This window comes from Protomyctophum bolini (genome assembly GCF_963924005.1).
Source record: "Protomyctophum bolini genome assembly, chromosome: 13".
NCBI lineage: Eukaryota > Metazoa > Chordata > Actinopteri > Myctophiformes > Myctophidae > Protomyctophum > Protomyctophum bolini.
Window position 1 is genome coordinate 41,091,995 of NC_137874.1, and position 22,656 is coordinate 41,114,650.

The 22,656-nt window shown below is 45.0% G+C and overlaps 2 protein-coding genes across 3 annotated transcripts in view; both read right to left on the bottom strand.

Annotated features, from left to right (window-relative positions):
* The window catches only part of LOC308327729 (dual specificity protein kinase CLK4-like), a 28,173-nt gene extending 11,701 nt beyond the window's left edge, over nucleotides 1-16,472 (bottom strand). For both annotated transcript variants that reach the window (XR_013965207.1, XM_080781256.1), the window contains exons 1-8: nucleotides 16,353-16,472; nucleotides 15,590-15,679; nucleotides 5,499-5,635; nucleotides 3,718-3,893; nucleotides 2,758-2,845; nucleotides 2,279-2,345; nucleotides 1,944-2,057; nucleotides 302-468 (exon numbers count right to left, since the gene is read on the bottom strand). Coding sequence is in view for 1 of the 2 variants with exons in the window: in XM_080781256.1 (XP_080637382.1) it covers nucleotides 302-468; nucleotides 1,944-2,057; nucleotides 2,279-2,345; nucleotides 2,758-2,794 (385 nt within the window). In the remaining variant the exon portion in view is untranslated. The remainder of the gene's footprint in view (nucleotides 1-301; nucleotides 469-1,943; nucleotides 2,058-2,278; nucleotides 2,346-2,757; nucleotides 2,846-3,717; nucleotides 3,894-5,498; nucleotides 5,636-15,589; nucleotides 15,680-16,352) is intronic.
* Nucleotides 16,473-20,588: 4,116 nt separating this feature from the next.
* On the bottom strand, nucleotides 20,589-22,259 carry LOC308327689 (sorting nexin-9-like; the record flags this gene model as incomplete). The annotated part of the gene is made up of 1 exon (XM_080781214.1): nucleotides 20,589-22,259. The coding sequence occupies one exon, from the start codon at nucleotides 22,257-22,259 to the stop codon at nucleotides 20,589-20,591; it is 1,671 nt and encodes a 556-aa protein (XP_080637340.1).
* Between the last annotated feature and the right edge of the window lie 397 nt (nucleotides 22,260-22,656).

Below are 22,656 nucleotides of genomic sequence, written 5' to 3' on the forward strand. Positions count from 1 at the left end.
CACAGCCGATCTATATATCTGATCTATATATACTCACAGCAGACCTATATATCTGATCTATATACTCACAGCAGACCTATATATCTGATCTATATACTCACAGCAGACCTATATATCTGATCTATATATACTCACAGCAGATCTATATATCTGATCTATATACTCACAGCAGACCTATATATCTGATCTATATACTCACAGCAGACCTATATATCTGATCTATATATACTCACAGCAGACCTATATATCTGATCTATATATACTCACAGCAGACCTATATATCTGATCTATATATACTCACAGCAGACGGCCTTGACCACCTGGAAGGCCATGTGTCGGATCTGCTCCACGCTGAAGGGCAGGAAGTCGTTGTGCTTGAGGAAGTCGAAGGTGCTCAGACCCAGCAGCTCGAACACGATGCAGACGTGACCGTGGTGGTCGAACCACTCCAGCATCTTCACACACGCACTGCAGGGGGAGAGAGAGAGAGAGAGAGAGAGAGGTCAGCCAACACAGGGAGGCTGGCAGAACATTCACTAAAACAGCCTGAGACAGGGTTACGACATTGAGGGGGGCAGAAAAAAACAGCCCGGTAAACGTGGTTCGTGTCACTCGTTTGTCGCTGTAAAGCAGGGGTGTCAAACTCATTTTGTTAAACTCATTTTGGGGCAAGGGCCACATTGCGCGAAAGGTGACTTGACGACTGGGCCGCGGCCAGTTGCAGCTCACGTGGGTTGACTTACACTACTTCATCCTTGGCTTTGTTTTCTAGACTAGTATGAAAAAAGACCCAATAAACCACTCAAAAATAGTTAAAAATGCAATCATTATTTTATCAAAAATATCCAAAATGGCAAATAGACATGTAGACTCCGATGCATTCCGTAAACGTCCGAGATCAGGCCTTTGTCACTATTGGCCAATAGACGTCTATGTAGAAGAGGTGAGTCTTATACTCTATGGCTCCACACGTCCCAGACTCCTTTCCCTTCTGGCTCCAAAACTATGGAATGAACTTCCATAGTTCATTCAGTATTTAAGTCTGACGTCATTTTGTAGTGGTACGTTACGTCCGGGTACAAGTCGTGGCACCGGCTCCCGTCCGCATCTCATTGTAAATAGAATATCTAAACGCGTGAATCTTTTTAGAAATGACGTTATTTTTCAGAAAGGAAGCCATTCAGGGTTAAAATGGGTCTTAATGCTTCCAACTCGAGTAGAATTATTAATGTTTTGTACAAGTGTCCATGACAACAAAAATATATGATGTGGAGACAATAAAGACTATTATTATTACTATTATTACTACTATTATTCGGGGGCATATTTAGAATGTGTGCAGGCTTGAGTATGTTGAATCTAGTTTGCATTAATGAGGATTTAGTTTAGACACAATAAAATAAAATGGCGATAGTATTCCGTGTGGGGCAGACGGCCAGCCTCTCACAGCCAGATTTGGGAGAGCAGCAGCTTTGTTGTTGCGGGGAAAGGAAAGCGGTAAAATGAGACTTTCGTGGTTGTTTTCGTCTCAGATTTAGTCCGACGGAGCGTCACAGTATAACTCTATGGGGACACAGTATAACTCTATGGGGACACAAAAGCGACACAAAAGTAGGACCCGGAAGTATCTCAGGAGGGGGCGCTCACGTCACGGCTAAAATACTGAATTGCGATCAGAACCGCAGACTCACTCCCAGCCTTCCGCCGTAGTCTGAAAACCCACCTCTTCAGACTACGTCTTGGCCCGTATAGCACTTGCCCGCCTATAGCCTTGACGACCTTACAGGCGTATGCAAAGGCTCAACTTGTGTAACTTAGATAGCATTCTCTATAGTGTACTGTATATGCAAAGCGTTACTGTACATATATTCTACTGTTGGACAGATGCTAACTTTACTGTAAACTTTACTGTAAACAGTAAACTGTAAATGGGTGTTACTTACAATCTGTCGTCGTCGTCCAGCCTCCTGATCTCCTCCAGAACCTCCACCTCGGACCGAGCCGCCTCGCGGTACCGATCGATGTTCTTGATGATCTTCAGGGCCACGTCACGGCCACTGGAGTGCACGCACACACACACACACACACGCACACACACACACACACACAGACAGATAATTAATGGTGTACTGTGAGACAGTCGTAAAAATGTCTTTAACAAAATCTTTTGGAAGCACGTAGAATTAGAGGACACGTGAATTAAAGCAAAACTCCACACACACACACACACACACACACACACACACACACACAGAGGGGGGGTCTGCAAAATACTTACTTGTGCCGGTCAATGCAGCGCACCACTTTGGCAAACGCTCCCTCGCCCAGGCTGGAGACCACCTCGACTGGAATGGACAGACGGACGAACAGACGGACACATGACTGTCAACAATGTGGACAAGACAGTGCAGTGTTTATTATGAAAGATAGGGGGTGCTGGTGGCTGGTGCTCAGTACATGGTTATAATGATTAGTTAAATAGTCGGGTGCAGTGTTTATTGTGAAAGATAGGGGGTGCTGGTGCTCAGTACGTGGTTATAATGATTAGTTATACAGTCAGGTGCAGTGTATATTATGACAGATAGGGGGTGCTGGTGCTCAGTACATGGTTATAATGATTAGTTATACAGTCAGGTGCAGTGTTTATTATGAAAGATAGGGGGTGCTGGTGCTCTCAGTACATGGTTATAATGATTAGTTAAACAGTCAGGTGCAGTGTATATCATGACAGATAGGGGGTGCTGGTGCTCTCAGTACATCGTTCTCTCAGCACGAGGCCGGTTTCGTAGACCATGTGACCCTCGTCGTCGTCCTCACAGCTGCCGCTCTTCCTCCCGTGTCCTCTCTGGAGGAGAGGACAAAGAAAGGAGAGGATAAATATGCACACGTGGATTCTCTAGGTCTCTAGTGAGGACCTATTATATGACGATAGGCTGAAAAGTGGTGAAGTGGTCCTTTAAGCCTCAGACAAAGCCACCTTGGCTGCTGACAAATCATGACAATAAACACTGGATTTTTTGGGCCGAACAAATAATTCGAAAGAAGAAAAACTTATTTATTTTGTTATTTTTCTTCTTTCTAACTATTTGTTCGGACCAAAGAAATGGTGTTTGTAGAGTGTCGCAGTTCCGCCCCCTTTCATGACGATGACAGGCCCGGAAGAAAATTCCCCGTTAATTTCTCCCATAAACGTTTCAAAAACTATTCATGTAAAAGATCTGTAAGCCTCGGACAGCAATAAACATGACGATAAACACATTTTGGGCCGATCGAATACTAGAATAAATAAAAGGCAGTTTCAAAACATTGTTTATTGTCATGAGTCTGCTTTGTTCCGAGGCTTAAATGTCTTTAAATAAAGACTTTTTTTAAACGTCTATGGGAAACATGAATGGGAAAATTATCTTCCGGTTGCCCTCGTGTCGTTCTGAAAGTGGGGCGGGAGCGGGACTGCGACGCTCAATAGATGGAACGCAGACGGAGAGGCAAGGAGATGAAGGAGAGACAGAAAGGACAGGAACCAAGACAAGAGGACAGAGACAGACAACAGACCAGATGACAAAACAGAGAAAAAGACAATCAGAGATGGGCAAAACAGAGAGAAGGAGACAGACAAGAGACAGAGAAAAGCAGAGTACAGAGACAGATATAAGGAGAATACAGAGTATTTGTGTGTGTGTGTGTGTGTGTGTGTGTGTGCGTGCGCGCGCATCATACCGAGCTGGTGCTTCGGCTGCAGGAGCTGCTTCTCCGCGAGCGAGCGTGCGACGAGCGCGGCTTCGCGCTGGAGTTTGTGGTAGTCTGCGGCGCGTTGCCGAGCGGAGGCAGGCTGTGCTTGGACACGTCTCCGTTGGTGGTGGTGGTGGTGGTGACACCGTCAGGAAACCCATTCTCTATCAGTGGGAAGAAGGAACACGTGTTGTGAGATTGTGGCGAGTCGGCCATAGATCTTATATGCAGACCGCGGCCATCTTCACTTAACCCATTCTGAACGGGAACCCCTTTGTGTTTTAAGCATTATGCTTTAGCTATTGAAAAATAGCAGATATACAAGCCCATGGCGTGGCACTCTACGAGCTTGTAGATCTGCTATTTTTTTTTTATCTTTGAAAAAAAAATCTTTGAATATATATTCTTTCAGAGTTTTTTTTAACTCAAATCTTTGCTTCTGGGAGGGGTCCCTGGAACAACATATTTTCAGACGGGGACGGCGGCCAAATACATATGATTTTTGGGGGTCCTTGACATGAAAAAGGTTGAGCACCACTGACATAGAAACATAGGTTCCAAAAAGAGCGATGCATAACTTATAGCAAAACAATATTTATTGGTTGAGTGGTGAGTCAATGGAGGGTATTGCAACTCTAGATTTAGCTCTAGAATGGCTCTTGTTGTAGATTCATCCCATTATTAAAAAGAATCTAGGTCCATGTGTGGTCCAGCCCTATGGAATGCATATTCTAATAAAAACAACTTAATACTTCCTAAGGATAATATGAGCATCAAAGCAATATTTAGATTTTTTATTATTTTGTATTTAAATAACCGACCTACTAGCTCACAACGTGTTGCGACACGTTGTGAGCTAGTAGATCGGTTATTTCTTTTACATGCGACACATCGTACGGCGAAGCATACATCAGGGTTCCGTTTTGTTTTTAGCTGAGGCGACGTAGTCAGACAGTCAGACACACATGGCTCCTCGGTGCAAAAATAAACAGCGTACACTAACCCGACTTTACGATAATAAGGGACAGTATGTCGAGACACGGTGTTCATGTTGGGCAGCAGCAGTGCCAGTCCGCAATGCTTTAAACTCTTCCCACTACACTATGTCGGAACTAAAACCTTAGTACCCGTAAAAAGGTCGGTGGCCGGTGCCTAGGCTGTGAGAGACGGCATCGCACACCAGCAACCACACTGCTCCGGCACCCGGGAAACAAACGCAAGCACAGCGGCCAATGGGAAGAGTGCAAAGCATCCAAAGCGTGCCCTGTTACACCGGGGACTACGGTAGTTTGCTATCTGAAACGGAGAAGGTCAGGTTTTCTCAGTGGTAAACTCCTGTCCCGTCAACCCGACCGCACTCCCCCCAGGCTCCCAGTCCCAGCAGAAAGCAGCATGGAATCCTCCGCCTTTTGAGTAAGGACGCGCTGTGATTGGCCACAATGGCCAGGGCACTTGTGCAAGACGTGCTGTGATTGGCAATCGGTGGAAAATGCTCTCGCCACAGAATTTACTACTATTCTGGCCATAATAAATAATCATTCTGGGGCGGCCCCAGCTGTTGGTACGCAGAAGCGCTTCCCGGCGCTTGATTGACAGCACATTTAGAATTTTGACGACGCATGCGCGCTGGCGCACCACTTATGTGCAGCCAAACACCTGGCGGTCTGTTAGAGTAACGTTAACTCCACAGTCAAATACAAAAAGTCCAAAGATCACAGCACTCCATCGTTAAAGCCAACGTTATAGTACAGAATGCTGGGGTGTCTGACCTCTCTTGTGGTTGTTCCGGGGCAGGGAGCGCTCAGCCTCCCCCTCAGTGACGCCGGGCCCCGGGCCGGGCCCCGCGGCCCCACCGGGCCCCCCACCGTGCTGCCTGGGCTCCAGCCTCTTGGAGATCGGAGCGCGCCTGGAGGAGACCAGAAAGAAAACAGATAAGTCATTTTACACTTGGTTGCGTGCTGAAAACAGCAGATCTACAAGCTCACAACGCGTCGCACTAGTTCGGCTATTTTCAAGTGTCAAAAGAGTCATCACGACGGCATCCCGTTTACATTTGGTTCCTATAAGTATAATTTAGCTGGGGACCCCCTGCAGCTCTCTCATGTACCCCTAGGGGTCTGAGGACCCCTAGGGTCCTCACTGCTCTCCAGGCAGCGAGATGAGAGCACTACTACAACCTTCATCAGTTATTTATTGCACTTACTGTGATTGTGATACTATATAAACTGTGAATACTCTAGCACTTTTTTATATTATATACCATCTCTTATTGCAATTTGCACTTCTCTTGTGATACTCTTGTGACTTGTACTTTGCTGCTACTGTGTATTGTCTGTCTGTTTTAAAAAGCGTTGATGTACTAATGCACTTTTGCCCAAGACAAATTTCCCCTCGTGGGACAATAAAGTATATCTCATCTCAATAACACTCCACAGTGTCTACTGTAAATACATAGTCCAAGTACATTTCAAAACAATGTTACAAAGTGCTGTACAGTGGGCAACAAGGTTAAAACAAGTCAATTAAAAGGAGGCACACATGAGCAATAACACAAAAAAAATGAATTAATTACCAGCTGCCTTATTATATCTGCAAAACTGTGCTATGAAATGTAAATATCTGTTTTTATCACGTTGCGCGCCAATGTAATATATGTCTTTAATTACGGGTGTGTATGTATGTATGTATGTGTGTGTGTGCGTGCGCACGCCGCACACACACACCATGCCATACCTGTTATCCCTTGGTTCGCATGACGATACCGCAGCCAATGAGAAAGATGGCTTTCTAGTACGGCCACTACCGCAGCCAATGAGAAAGATGGCTTGCTAGTACGGCCACGACCGCAGCCAATGAGAAAGATGGCTTGCTAGTACAAGTACAGCAGTACTAGTGAAAGGAAAAGCGATCGAACATAGACCAGCACAGCAGCTGGTAAAATAAAAAAGCATTGACGTGCACAATTAGGTCAGGTAAAAGAAAAAGAAATCATGAGACTAAACGCTTACAAAATAGATGACAAGTTGTCGTAAAAATGGTCGAAGCGTCTTTGCAATGTCGATTTGTTTGTACCGTTCCGACGTTGTGGAGAGGTTGTCAGGCAGGGTCTGACGGACTGACGCTGGGTGAGATGTCAGTGGGACATGGGAGCTCTCTCTCTCCCCCCTCCCTCTCTCTCCCCCCCCCCCCCCCCCCTCTCCCCCCCTGTCCCTCCCTCCCTCTCTCTCCCTCTCTGGGTTTTATATTTAAGCACTCCTCCCTCCAACCAGTCACAGATCTAAGGTCAAAGGTCTCTCCAGCCGTGACCGGGGCCCTTTCTCCTCCTCTCCCCTTCCACAGCTATTCATAGTAGAATAGAACACGTTCCCGTCCATCTCCATCTCCCATGGTTTATGGGAGCGTTCGCTCGGTTGACACCTATATCCACTTAGCCGCTAAGCCTCTCCTCGATTCCGATTGGTCGGGGCTGGGGGAAAATGTGATATCGAAAAAGCATCCCGTTCCGAAATGTGAACTATGCTCTACCGGAGAGCGCCAGGGTGCTCCGCCAAAACACGCTGGACGCCGACCGACCCTAGAGGACCGCTGAGAGCCTGTACTCGGTGCCACGGAGGCGGGAACTCCTAGTGCATGAAGTTAAACTATTTAGGCCTGAGAAAGATTCTAAAAATGTCTTCTAAATCCTGACAGTTTCCTGAAAAACCCTATGTTTCTATGTCAGTGGTGCTCAACCTTTTTCATGTCAAGGACGCCCAGAATTATCTGTATTTGGCTGCGGACACGAATCAGAAAATATTTTGTTCCAGGGACCCCCTCCCAGAAGCAAAGATTTGCATTAAAGGTATATTCAGTGATTTCACAAAAAAACGCATCTCTGAACAGACAGTGAGGAACAGACTTCTGCCACAGAGACCGTCCCTCATGTCATCTCTATAAAGGCTGCCAGGAACAACTGCAATGGCTGGCCGTCCGTCACCACCAGCTGGCCCGTTCTACGGCTGGTGTCGACAGCACCGACCGCGGAACAATCTGGGCCAGGGTTGGGTTGGGTTGGGCGACATTGAAGATGGAGAGATGGGCCACTCATATATTTCCACACTCACTCACTTCAGAGGGGGCTGTGTTGCATATTAACTGTCGTAGCAGAAATAGCCGTGTGTAAATGTAAAATGTGTGTAAAATCAGCCAAAAAAAAAAAAACATTAGTCAACTAAATCAACTGTAGATTTAGTCGACTAAAACTAGACTAACACATTCCTGGTGACTAAAACAAAAAATTGCTGCCAAAAACAACACTGCATGTGTCATGGTATGGTACGCCATCTCTCTCACAGGCAACACAGAAACATCTTTCCATGGGACCAGTGCTTAGAGCATATATGAATAGAGAAACCCTGAGGCGAAATGGACATATTGACCGAATTTGGTATTGCAGCCTGGCCCCAAACACATGAACGCGCTGGTCCGTTGACTATCATTGTGTGCACGTTCACGACGGACACACGCTTGTGCGCGTTCAACGGCAGCACGTTCATGTGTTTGGGCCCAATCACTATTGCAATCCATCCCAGAATGCACTCTGTTCCTACCCGGAAGGAGGAGTGAAATCGCCTCATGCGCTTTTGAGCAACTTAATGCAAGTGGATGGAAGGAGAACTCGGATGCCGTCTCTATTCATATATACTCTAAGGACCAGTGTCATGGTACGGGTTGGGGCGCTCTCTCTCTCTCACAGGCCAACACAGAAACATCTTTCCATGGGGCCAGTGTCATGGTAATGGGACGCCATTTCTCTCACAGGCCAAGACAAAACTTGTCATCATGGACACCGTCAGCTGTGTTGCTCATTCCACGAATGCCCGGTCCATTCAAGCTGTGCCTCAAGGTGATTGATCAAGGACAAAAATGACATAAGGGTATGCACGTGACATCATCATCAAACCAGGAAGTTATGCTGGAATGGCTTCGGAGTGGCTAAAAACTACTTTCTGGCCTTGACAGCCCCTACATACAAACAGAAAAGTCATATCTAATTGCATTAAACAATGTTAAACTCACTTTGCCTGTCACTTTGCCACTCGATTTGCCATTCACTTTATGCATGTGCATACCCTCTATTGCTATTTTATACGGGAACCCCTTTTGGTGTTTATAGCATTATGTTATTATTTAGCTACTGAAAAATAGCAGATCTACAAGCTCATAGCGGCCACGCTACGAGCTTGTAGACCTGCTATTCTTGAAAAATTGTGACAACGCTGCGCAAATCTATGAATATATATATTTAGTTTTTAACTCAAAGCTTTGCTTCTTATCTGGGGGGGGGGGGGTCCTTCGAACAACATTTTTTCAGATGGGGGTCGGCGGCCAATAACAGATATTTTTTTGGGGGTCCTTGACATGAAATAGTTTGAGAAACGCTGACATAAGAAACGAAGGGTTTTTCAGAAAACTGTCAGGATTTAGAAGACACGTGTAGGTCTAAATGGGTTAAAGGGGAGAAATAATGAACCAAAGTTAATAACACCGATTGGTGTCGTGTTTTCAAATCACGTTTAGCGTTGATTAGTCACCTTTACATGGAGGGACAGCTTGTTAAGGACCGGGCATTTGTGGAATGAGCAACACGGCGGCTACGCTGTGTTCCCAGTGACTCACGGCAGCAGGTCATTCCTGAGTCCGGAGACTTCATCACTCTCTCCCGGGAACTTGGTCCTAAGTTTGTAAACGGTATACCCGACACCAAATACTGCTGCCCCTCGGGAGCAGCTCATGTCCGAACGTCGGTCCGCTGGTGTGTCTAGTCTGCCAGGGGGGGATGCACAATCCCCCCGTCACTCTAGCCTGATTATCAGACTGTAGCTTTCTTGAAGCTTCAGTCTGACATTGTCTCCTGTCTGAGCGATTTCAAGGGGGAGGGGATTAGAATTTCCCTCAACCAATGGTAGCCATTGTTGTTGTTTTGTGTGTTGCGCTGTGTGATGACACTGAAAACGGGCCTCTGCGCTGATTGCACACATTGCTCAGCCAATCAAAGCATCGCTCTGGGGTACACACATTGCTCAGCCAATCAAAGCATCGCTCTGGGGTACACACATTGCTCAGCCAATCAAAGCATCGCTATATGGGGTACACACATTGCTCAGCCAATCAAAGCATCGCTCTGGGGTACACACATTGCTCAGCCAATCAAAGAATTGCATAAATACTGTATCTTTGGGGGAAAGAGTGACATGTTTACGTAGCGTTAATATGACATAAATACTGTATCTTTGGGGAAAGAGTGACATTTTATGTTCTTATATTCAATTTTGTTCTTTGCCATTGTTTTATCATTTTAACTACTTGTGTTTTATTGTATTTTATTTTTGCCCTGTGAAGCACTTTGAGCTACATTTATGTATGAAAGGTGCTATACAAATAAAGTTTATTATTATTATTATTATTATGTTTATGTACCGTTAATATGACATAAATACTGTATCTTTGGGGGGAAGAGTGACATGTTTATGTACCGTTAATATGATATAAATACTGTATCTTTGGGGGAAAGAGTGACATGTTTACGTACCGTTAATATGACATAAATACTGTATCTTTGGGGGAAAGAGTGACATGTTTACATACCGTTAATATGACATAAATACTGTATCTTTGGGGGGAAGAGTGACATGTTTACGTGCCGTTAATATGTCATAAGGTTCCATAAAGTAACAATGTCATTCAGGAGCTTCCGTGGATGAAAGTTATTTACAGGAAGGGCCTGTAAATACATCTCTGACCTGAGCCAGAAATGTTTGAGAGCCAGTACACCACACACACACACACACGCACACGCACACGCACGCTCTCACACATGTGTGTGTGTGTGTGTGTGGGGGGGGGGGGGGGTCTCTCTCTCTCTGTAAATCACTGTCTCTCTCTCTCTCTCTCTCTCACTCAGTGTTTTTCTAAGTCCCCTCTTCCTGTCTCCTCAGCTATTTTTTGCACTCTTCTCACTCCCTCGCCCGCTGTTCACACTTCTCTCTCTCTCTCTCCATGACCTTTGACACGCGGTCCCGTTTCTGGTTAGACTCACATGTTGTGGACCATGAAGGTCAAACACATCTACGTTAAATAATGTAGTGTTTCGTCCCGAATGGATTGGATGCACCTATTGGAAAACAATTTAACCCATTTTGACCCGAGACCGATTTAAAAAGAAAAATGTTTTCTGAAAAACCTATATGTTATCAGTGGTGCTCAAACATTTTCATGTCAAGGACTCCCAGAATTATCTGCATTTGGCTGCCGAGCTCCATCTGAAAATATGTAGTTCCAGGGACCCCCCCTCCCAGAAGCAAAGATTTGAGTTAAAAACGTTCATTGTGCAAGAATATATATTCAAAGATTTGCGCCACATTTGAAAGATTTTTCAAAAATAGCAGATCTACAAGCTCGTAGCGAGCTATGATCTTGTATAGATATGCTATTTTTCAATAGATAACGTTTCAAATAATGGTTAAAATACCAACAAAAAAAAGGGGGTTCCCGTCCAGAATGGATTAAATACCACTCCAGACATCATTGGGTAATATAAATGGTGGAGTCTTGGGAGAATGCAGGACCGCGGGGTGTCGTTCAGTCACACCCAGATGCAACGTGTCCCCGGGGGGGTTAGCTTAGTGCTCTCTCTCTGCCGCATGTCTCCAGTGGTGGAAAGTAATTAAGTACTTTTACTTAACCCATTTAGGCTAGACGTCGAAATAAAAAGAAATCTGAAAGATTATATTCAAAGATTTGTGCCGCATTTTCACGATTTTTCTAAAATAGCAGACCTACAAGCTCGTAGCGCGCCACTCGGTGGCGCGCTACGAGCTTGTAGATCTGCTATTTTTCAATAGCTAAAGCATAACATGATGCTAACACCAAAAGGGGTTCCCGCCCAAAATGGGTTAAGTACAATTTTGAGGCATTTGTACTTTACTTGAGTATTTCCAATTTTTCAGTATTTATACTTCTACTCCACTACATCTCAGAGGCAAAGTTTGTGCTTTTACTTCAGTGCAATTATTTGAAAACTTTAGCTACTACTACCGGTAATTACTTTGGCGATTTTACGGTACATAAACATGTCACTCTTTCCCCCAAAGATACAGTATTTTTGTCATATTAACGCTACATAAACATGTCACTCTTTCCCCCAAAGATACAGTATTTTTGTCATCTTAACGGTACATAAACATGTCACTCTTTCCCCCAAAGATACAGTATTTATGTCACAGAGGAAAGCTGGAGGGAACATTTGTTTCCATTAATAGCAGAATAACTTTTATACAAGGGTGTTAAAATCAAAGTCACAAAACTGGTTGGGGGAAGTATTTGGTGGTTAAGAGAATTAGTGATTTTAGAACCTTCTTGAATTGAAGGTGAGACAACTCCCACACATGTAAAGGCAGAGAGTTCCATATTTTAGAGACCCTAGAAAACATACATGAATCACTTCAACAACCCTCATAATATCTCCCAGAGGAGTGTCTTTCTGTCCAGAGCATTGAGGCCATGTCTGTCCGTCCAGCTGTTTGCCTTCCAGAGCTGTAAATCTGCCCTCAGGGATATCCACACGGCAGCTGACAGCCCAGACGACACCACGCCTCGCCATGCCATGCCAGGCCAGGCGGCAACAGAAGTCACTCACTTAGCGACCCGCTAGCAACTCACTGGCCTTGATCCTCTTAACGCCTCTGTTGATGCCACCAATAGCCTCCGGCGGGCGCTGTGGCTGCCAGGGCCAAGAGAATGCACCAAACAAAAAAGGCAGCAAAGAAGAAGAAGGATTACAAACCGCAGGTCGCATTTACTATGGAATCGTGCATTTTCCCGTCAGTTGGTTTGGTTGGTTGGTCGTCGATATTGGCCAGCAACTCTACATCTGACCTCAAAACCTTTAGATCTCCATATATGGATTTACTGTATGTCAAAACCTGTTTCTGACATTCCATAATGTTGATCCTTCCCAATCCATCCTTCCTCTTCGATGTCTCCCTTTTCGACTGATAAACTCTGGATGCACCCCCCCACGCGCACCTAGTACCGCTGCCAGATCGTTTACAGGGTGGCTGCATAAAAGATAAAATTAAAGTTTACAACTAGAAAATAAAATACTGGATAGCCACGACAACACCTTTATATAATGGAGTTACTTAATATAGAGCAGGCATACGCGGGGTCCGGGGACCCCTAGGGGTCCTTGAGGGTTTTCCAGGGGGTCCCCAGCTAAACAGGTAGGTAAGTAAGTAAGTATAGGCCATAGCCTAATTCAGGTCAAACCATATCAAGGTCATGTGAGCCATGGAAACCCCATTAATGATGACATTTAGCCTCTCAGACCAGTGCCTTTGCCTTTTTTCACTTGCTGAAAATAGACAATCTACAAGCTCACAACTCGTCGCAGTGCGACACGTTGTGAGCTTGTAGATCGTCTATTTTCGGCACACAACTAATTGAAAAATGACTTATACTGGATCTCTTGTCCACTAGTCCATTCCCAACATTTTAGTCTAGTTTTTATTTGTTTTTACGAAATTGTCGGTAAATGTAGCTTGTCATTCTAGCTTAGTTTCCATTTAGTTTTCGTCAGTGGAAAAAGGTAGTCGACGAAGTTTTAACCCATTTTGAACGGGAACCCCTTTTGGTGGTTACATACATTATGTTATAATTTAGCAATTGAAAAATAGCAGATCTACAAGCTCATAGCGCGCCACCGAGTGGCGCCGCCCATGAAAACGAATGAAAATTGAGTTCAATTAATAAAACCGTTGAGAGTCCATTTGGTTTCATTTTACTCTCTCAAGAGTTAAAGATCAAATAAGGGTTCATCTGGTTACCAACTCTCCATCATTTAGCTGGGGTCCACCTGGAACCCCCCTCAAGGACCACTTACCATAAATATTATAATGACCATAAATAATGGACTGGTTTGAAATAGGCTCTCCAGCCGTGCTGAAAGGAGCACGACAGCACACCTGGCCGTTAACGGATCAATCACATTATGTCCAATCACTTGTCGTCCTAACATTTCCTTTTTAACTTCACTTTTTAAGCCCTCAGCCAATCAAATCATCGCTATGGGGTACACACCCAGAGACACAAAGCTGGGCATAGCCCCTCAAAACGGAGGGGGCCAAGTATAGTCCTCTGGGCGTCTTCCGGTCAACATGTTTAATAGGGAGTACGTGCGTATAAAGAGATGGCTGTGCAAAAGAGCAAATGTGACCAAGTGGATATCACTGTCCGTCTGTCTCTGTGTGTGTGTGTGTGTGTGTGTGTGTGTGCGTGCGTGCGTGCGTATGACTATTAATTACAAAAAAAGAACACTGTGTCAGTTATTAAATAGAATCAAAGGACAACTTTAGTTTTTTTCAACCAAGGTTCATGTCTTAGGTTGTTATTAGAGAAAGTAAAAGATGAGTGTTCCATTTGCTGCTTTCTTTCGTTTTCGGGATTTTAGCTGTTTCTGACAGGGGGCGGGGGCATTCGAGCATGGGGCTAAATATGTATTTGTTTACAACATTTTATAGCGAATTATTTAATATAGCCCTAATAAACCTCAGGAAATTTCATCTGGCCACAAAACATCACGAGATCTATTGAACGTGTCAAACTGACATATTGAGCCTATGACACACAGTGTGGCTTCCCACCAGGTGGCTTCACATTCAGTAGATCCTGTGATTTATTTGTGGCCAGATGTAATTTATTGGGGTTTATTAGGGCTATAGTAAATAGTCCTAAAATAAATCTCCATAATATTTTGTAAAAAAATACATATTTAGCCCCATGTTCGAATGCCCCCGCCCCCCCTGTCAAAAACAGCTAAAATCCCTAAAACGAAAGAAAGCAGCAAATGAAAAAGAAATAACACTTTCTCTAATAACAACCTAAAACATGAACCTTGGTTGAAAAAAACTAAAGTTGTCCTTTATATCAGATTTAGGACAATTTACATACTGGCTTTTTTTTTTCACTTCACAAGAATTGCCCAAGTCAAAAACCCATGTGACTTAGGCAACAAACAAAAAAAGAATTGGCCTAAGTCACACTCTTGAGATATATAGGCCAATTTGGGTGCATGCAGTACTTAGTTCAACTAGTCATTGGTCCGACAAACGACAACCCATACCTCAAACCCTAACCTGACCATAACCGCAAACACAGGAGCAGCGCATGGGTGACATGCGGGACAGATGTCGAACTAATGCTCAGTCGGAATTACATGCAGATCCCCCCTGGATTACATCCCCCCTGGAACAACATATTTTGAGATCGGGGTCCACGAATTATTACATATAATTCGGGGGGGTCACGATTTATAGTGATGTGCCAATGAACGGTTGTGTGCTGATTGGGGACGCTTTGCTAAACAGCTTCCAACTAGTGATGTGCCAAACGGATCATTTCAGTGAGTGAGCGAATCGGTTCACGCTCACGGCAATGATCCGATTCACTGATTCGATTCACGGTTAACGGTTCAGTGGCGCTTCCGGTCAATATGCTGTGTTTTTGTGGCAAAAAAAATGTTTTTGATTCAGAATCATGAAAAACCCAGTTTGACTCCACACATTCCAGATAGGACATTATAGCACTCTCACTGTAAAACGGATGTTAAACTGTCCAAAACACAATCAAACATAATAATTTAAAGTTACAAAGTGTATTTACTGTAATCCTCTTTAAGTCATTGCCAAACACTGTACACTGTTCTGAATCAGTGGTTCTCAAACTATTTCGTGACTCACAAAATAGTTTGAGAACCACTGATTCAGAAGACATCTTGTGTAGGATCAGTTCTCAGGTCTAAAGTGGGTTAAGATGCCGTTACCTTTCGTAGGTCTTGTGGTGGTGGTTCCTCCGGACGCCACTGCCTGGCGACGGTGTCTCCTCTGATCCGCAGGTCTTGTGGTTGTTAGGGCTGTCACGATTAAGACATTTAAGATGACGATTAATATTGTCAGTCACGCAAAAAGAAATCGCGATCAACGATTGAATTGTGTCTTGTTTTGGCGTTGAGCATTGGACAACATATGACGAATAACTAAAATACACTAAGAAATCACTGACATATTAAATCATTTTGCACTAGATTATAGATATATGCAGTATCATTCCTAGATTTAAATGGAATGGAGATATGTTTTGACAAAGGGACTTTTGTTGAGGCAGATTTTATTTGTCAAGCTTGGGAAAGACAGAGTACTTACTCTGTATAAATCTGGACTGTAATGTAAGGAATTATGTAATGTAAACAGGCTGGAATGTAAGGAATTATGTAATGTAAACATGCTGTAATGTAATTAATTATGTAACGTAAACATGCTGTAAATGCAATTGTGAAATGGTGTCTTATAATAAACCCATGAGGGTTGGGCACATTGTGTTCAGGACACGGAAATAAATCAAAAATGTAAAAACAAATGTTAAATAGTGGAAACAGTTGATCTACAAGCTTACAATGCGTCACGAAGTCACGCGTTGTAAGCTTGTAGATCTGCCATTTCTGCTTTTTTTTTTTTGCTTTTTTTTTTTTTAATGATCGCGATTATCTCAAACAATTAGCGATTAGACGCGTCAGGCTGCCGACGTACCTAGCGTAGGTGTTGTGGTGGTGGTATCTCCTGGTGCTGCTTGGTGGTGGTGGTGGTATCTTCTCAGGCTCCTCTCCTTGTTGTGAGCTGCTCTTCCTCAGAGGTCTGAGGACCTTCGCCTTCACCTCCTCCTCCTCCTCCTCCTCCTCTCCCCAGCCTCCTCCCCCTCCTGTGCTGGGGGAGTGCCGGCGCTTGCTGCGCCGTCGCATGATGATCTGCCAAAAAGAAGAAGACCCGCCCACCGCCAACCATGCGGGAGAGAGAGAGAGAGAAACTTCATACGGCGCAATAAAAAACATTACAACCCTGTACCGGGGGGGAGGGGGGAGATACACATTCCTGGGGCGCATCTCGGTAGTAAAAACACAACACCCGATGCCAGCTGCACTGAAAAGAGAGATGCCCCAGACGCGGAGACACGGGAGGCACCGAGTCCGACCCCCGGCCTGACCCCGACAACAACAAGCAAGGCCTCTCCTGTTTCCTTGCTTATAATATTGGGGGCTATATTCTTCTTCTCGCTGGACCACAATAACATAAATAAACCACATGAAAACCCTATGGGCTCGGAGACCGCAGGTTATATAAGCATCCCCAGCTCCACTCTAGACATGCCGTCATAATAATAATAGGATAACATTCAGAAGAAAAGAAAACAAGATAAAAAAATTAAATAAAACGATGTAGTACAAGCTCCCGACGCGTCGTGCTTGTAGATATGCTATGTTGACGTGGTATCAGGTTACAGGTACGGTCACCCCTAAACCATCTGATGTCGCCCCTCGGTTTTTTTTCGCCGACCTCACGCCGACCACTCGGTGCCGCGGTTCTTATGTTTTTTATTTTGTTTTGCTGGGAATAAGGTCAGAAATAAGTTTAGCGTTAGTCATAGTTTTACTGGGGTTAAGTTTAGGTATTAGGGTTAGGTTTAGGCATAGTTTTACTGGTTAGGAATAACGTTAGGTTTAACCTGGCAATGTAAACGTATGTTTTCTCATGCCAATAAAGCCCTTTGAATTGAATTGAATTGAATTGAATTAAAGCATAATTTACTGAGGTTATACTTTAGGAAAACCAGGCCGCACAGTTCCGCCGGCTGTACGCCCGGGGCGAGTTGGTAAAGGTGCGACTCGTCTGGTATTGGTTGACGTACAAGTAGTGTTGATTTTGACAGCACATTTTAATGTAGTTGTAGTCATAGTCATCTAATTTCGTTTTTTTGGCATATTTTATTCATCTGAATTGTGTTGTCGACTATAATGTGTTTTGGCAGGCTTTGAATGCGTTGGAATGCCTGATTTTACACTTGGTTGCACTCTGAAAATAGCAATCTATAAGCTCACAATGCGTTGCAGTGCGACTAGCAATCAATCAATCAAGATTGTACATCTGCTACTTTCAGAGCGCAACCAGGCATTATTAAACGACTTGTATTTTAGTTCTACTGGATCTCTTTTCCACCAGTCCCTCCCTAACATTTAGTCCAGTTTTTATTTGACGAAATTGTCAATACATTTAGTCGTAGTTTTAGCCACCATAACTTTTTTTTATTTCATTTTTATTCCGTTTTCCCAGCTAAAAACGGCAGTCAACGAACACTTTTCGTCGTAGTTTTAGTCGACGAAATCAACACCACGTACGTAGAAGTGTGTTTGTAAACTTTACCCCAGCCAGACGTTATGCTCATTAGCCTAGCGTTAGCAGCTAACCAGTGCACTTTAGCATTAAGGACACATTAGCAGATAGTTAGCAGCTAACGTGTGCAGCCTATAGTTACATTATATCACTTATAGACACCGTACATAAACACAGTTGACTCTGTTTACATCACAATGTTTACACAAAACTCACCTAGCCGCTGTTAGCCAAGCACGGTACGCATGCGCATAGACCCGGAAGCGGAAGATGCCGCTCAGGAACAGAAGACAGGGGAGGGGGAGGCATCATGGGAGATGTGGTCCATGGATGACGTGAGGTTGTTACTTTGTAGGCAAACAAACGCTCCAGGCTGCACAGTAAATTAAATTGAATTATAGAATGGAATGGAATGGAATAGGATTCCACATTTAAAACCAGTCCACAGCTGCTCTCATCAGCAAAGCACACACAAGGCGAAAAACTACAGTAAAACATAAGATAGTGCAGTCTCATGCTAAAATTGTAAGTAATTTAGATATATTTGTAGATTTATAATGTATATTATATTTGTAATTTATAAATGTAAATTACTATTCTGCTATGTCTGCCTAAAAGTACAGTAGCCTACTTGAAATTCCATTCTGGAAAGGTGTTGATCCATTCCTCCATTACTGAAATTAGTTAGCCTACTATTCTATGTCTGCATAAAAGTACAGTACTTGTTAGAGTTAAAGATTTAGCTAATCATGACAGCGTGCAATTTAGGTGGAATCTACAGCGCCACCAACAGGTGGATTTATTTTCCATTACCTTTTTGCTGGACTTTGAAACTAACCCTATGGGACACTATTTTTTTGCTGCTAGTATTAATTGGTGCACCAGTGATGGCATTATTACTACGGCAAAGGCTCAAACTAAGGAAGAAAATAGTTTTGTTAACCAAAAATAAAAAACAAAAAGTTTTAAAAATAATGAAAACCAAATAAAAACTAACTAAAGCGAACGAGAAATCGTATCCATGTATTGAGCTTGTATAAATCAAAGCTTTTCTCACGCAAAGAATGAATAACTAAAAAGTAAAACCTAAAAACTACCTATATGCACTGAAAACCAACACCAACCTGTAAAACATTTAATAAAAAATATAAAACTATTTTCAAAACTATACTAAGTGGACGTATAAGGAGCGGGAAAACGTCCCAATGTGTATAAGGAACGACATAAGACTATAGCAATTAACATTTATAATTCAAATGATGTTGACAAGACACACACGTTGGTTCCTCCTCATCCAGTAAAACAGCAAATAAACAAATTAAAAAATAAAAAGCAGTGACAAAACAGTGAGTTCATCACAAAAAAACATAGACAATGTATTGTTTAGCGTCCTTTCTTGCTTTTTTCATAATTGTCTTTCTTTTTTCTGTGGGAAAAAAAGAGAAGAAAAAAATCATGGTCAACACGTCTCTCAAAACGTGTATTTTTGGGACTTGGTGGGGCGTTTTAGGCTGGACGCTGTAACTGTTACATGTGATAAAACTCATCCGTGTGAAGTCAGAGTCTTTACAGAGTCGCTCAAACAACGACTATATGAAGCTTCACTTCCTACAGGTCACAACCTGGACATAATTATGTCGATGGTCATCACAGATATAAAAATCACACTCGTGTGAAGCGAGGGACGCTCTTGTCTTATCATCCATCATACACCACATTCATCATACAACACATTTGATTGGCTCAGCCAATCAAATCATCACAAATGTCACTCCGGCCAATCACTTTTGGCGTCTTCCCTTATCTGCCCTCACTTTTATCCACAATATGTATACTTTGCTCGGCCAATCAAATCATCATTATGGGGTGATCAGCCAATCAAATCATTGCGTTTGTGTTCACACAAACAGACAAAGCTGGGCATAGCGCCCCTCAAAATCCTGCATGCCTCATTGGCCGCTGCAGTTCATCGAAGCGACCTGTATCGCGATGTAACGGCGGAGGAAGTGTGCCGGAAGCACACTGCCACTGGCCATAGTGGCCAATCACAGCGCGTCTTTTCCGGGGCCTATCAATTCAATCCAAAGGAGCGTCATTGGCATGAGAAAACAAACGTTTACATTGCCTCTGATTGGCCCATCTACCGAACGTCCCCTTCTGCGACGCACGCGCAAGCTTGCACGTGCGTCACAGAAGCTCCTCTCGAGAGCCGAAGGAGACGTCTACCTTTCTATGTCTATGGGTGATCATCTTTACTGCCCCCCCTCTGATTAAGTTATGTTGTCTATATTCAGCATGCATCACAGGTTTAAAAACACAGGCGCCATTCAAAAGAACCTCAATATATCAATAAAAAAAGTCCAGGATCCAGAATTTGCAACTAAAATTCACAAACATCTAAGCTCAAAGTTATACCCAATCTAAAGTCACGAGTCTGCACATACAGTACTGACGTCTTATCTCTCAGTTTAGGCATCTTGGGATTCTCTCGTTCGTTAGAGACTATCAGTGTATGCTGAATACCTCTGGGAAAGTAGGATTCCGCAAGCCCCTTTCTGACGATCAATCACTGCAGTCTATTGTGCGTTTTGTCAGACGTATTCATATAGTCGATGGAGTAAAGTTGCTCTGCGCTTTCCTCAGCTTGGCAGTAATCGCCTCGTAAAACTCAATCTGCTGCCCCAGGTAGAGGTACATGATCTTGTTGTAGTCGTAGCAGCGGTTGCTGTGGAAGTGGTTCATCTCGGCCTGCAGCGCGTACGACATGGTGCTGATGCGCGCGGCCAGCGTGACCCTCTCCTCGGGGGAGATCCGGGCCGTGGCCACCAGCTTGTCGCCCTCCTTCAGGTTGTCTATGGCCGTCTTGTGGACAGCCAGCGTCTGCGGGATGCAGGCCAGGAAGTTCTTGTATTCGTAGTTGAGCTCCATGACGTAGTGGAGGCTCGGCTGCTCGCCGACCTGCTGCGCGATCTCCTCGTAGGTGTTGGCCATCGACCTCAGGGCCTTGGGCAGCGTGCTCTCCCCGCCGAACCCAGTGGTGTCGAACACGTTGGAGATGATCTGGAAGGCGTGTGCGATCCTGTCGTACTCCTTGGCCAGCGGCCCGATGCACCTCTTCCAGTGCTCCTGGCACACGGCGATGATCTCCTTGATGCCCTCGTTCATGTGCTTGGTGAAGCGGCTGTACCTCTCGCACTTCATCTCGATCTCGATGGACTCGAGGTCGGGGCCCTGGGGCTCCACCGTGGAGAAGATCATGACGCCCACCTGCGTGTCCTCCTCGGCCTTCCGCTTGCCCAGCTTCCAGTCGGCGTCGTTCTTGTACAACAGGAAGTGCTGGAAAACGCTGCTGCTGGAGATGACCGGGTGCTTGCACATGCGCGTCATCCAGGACTGCAGCCGCTCCAGGCGGATCTTGCCGACCTCCTCCTCGGAGCGCCCTCGCACCGCCTTGTCCGGCAGGTTAGGGATGGGGATGGCCGCCCCGAATTTGTGCAGAAGCCTGTTGTACAGCCACTCGAAGTGGTTGTATTTGTGCTTGACGGGTTTGTTTGTGGTGTTGGGCGTGACCAGGTACTCGGTGTAGCTCTTCAGCCCGTAGAGCTTGCCCTTCTTGGGGTTGGACACGGTGCAGTCCAGCACCGTCTCCGGGTAGGACCACATCGGGCCATAGTCTCCCACGTAGATCGATACCTTCTCTTTGACCTTTCCGAACATGGTGCACAGGAGGTAGCGCTCTAGCCCCGATTTGGAGAAACGCGAGAACTTGCTATCTACGTTGTTTTGCGCAAAGTGGTGCCCGGTGGCGGCGCTGGCGTTCCACACCATGGCGTTCGCGGGGACGAGTGCGAGTGCGGGGGCCGCGGGGACGAGTGCGAGGCAGGGCGAGGGCTCTTCTTCGGGCGTGGCGGGGTGAGGCTCGGGCTCGGGCGTGGGCGACGGAGCCGACGGCTCGAGGAAGGACAGTTCCGACAGCTCGGGCAGGTCGGGATACGCTGGGATTTCGTCTGCTTCTACGCTTGGAGATTCTGCTGCTGCTGCCGTGCTTTCGGCTTCCGTGAACGGGTTTCCACCCAGATCGAGCGCTGCCAGATGACTGTCCGGCACCAGGCCAACCTCCCCCTGGGAGTTCTGCACCTCGATCCAGCCGTCATCCACGTTCTGGTTGGTGATGCTGATGGCCTCGCCCTCCACGACAGACAGCTCGCCGCTCCCGGGCGATGCCGTGAAGTCAAAGAGAACCTGCCGCGTGACGGAGAGTGCTTCGCTCATCCTTGCAGATCAACGAGAGAAACACTTTGGATTGACGATTGCGTGTCTCGGCCCCTGGACGCGCTTATGAAGGCTCGCCCCCTTGCGTAAATGCCTACGTCACGCGAAAAGAAGCGCTGCGATTGGCCAGTTGGGGGTCAGAGCCAACCTGACTCCGCCAGACGGAGGCTGTATTGTGAACTAGTGAATTCAATACCGATTGCTGCAATTCCCTGTCCCGCCTGGTCCTTGGTCGCAGACATTCCACAATATACATTTACATAGAGGCATTTCCTTTAATCCACCCAACACTGATCGACATATACGCCACCATCGAAAGCCGTCACTCCGTATTAATTACAACATTACGTAATTGATTGTTATTAATTACGTAACGAAAGAATGAATTTTAAATGCT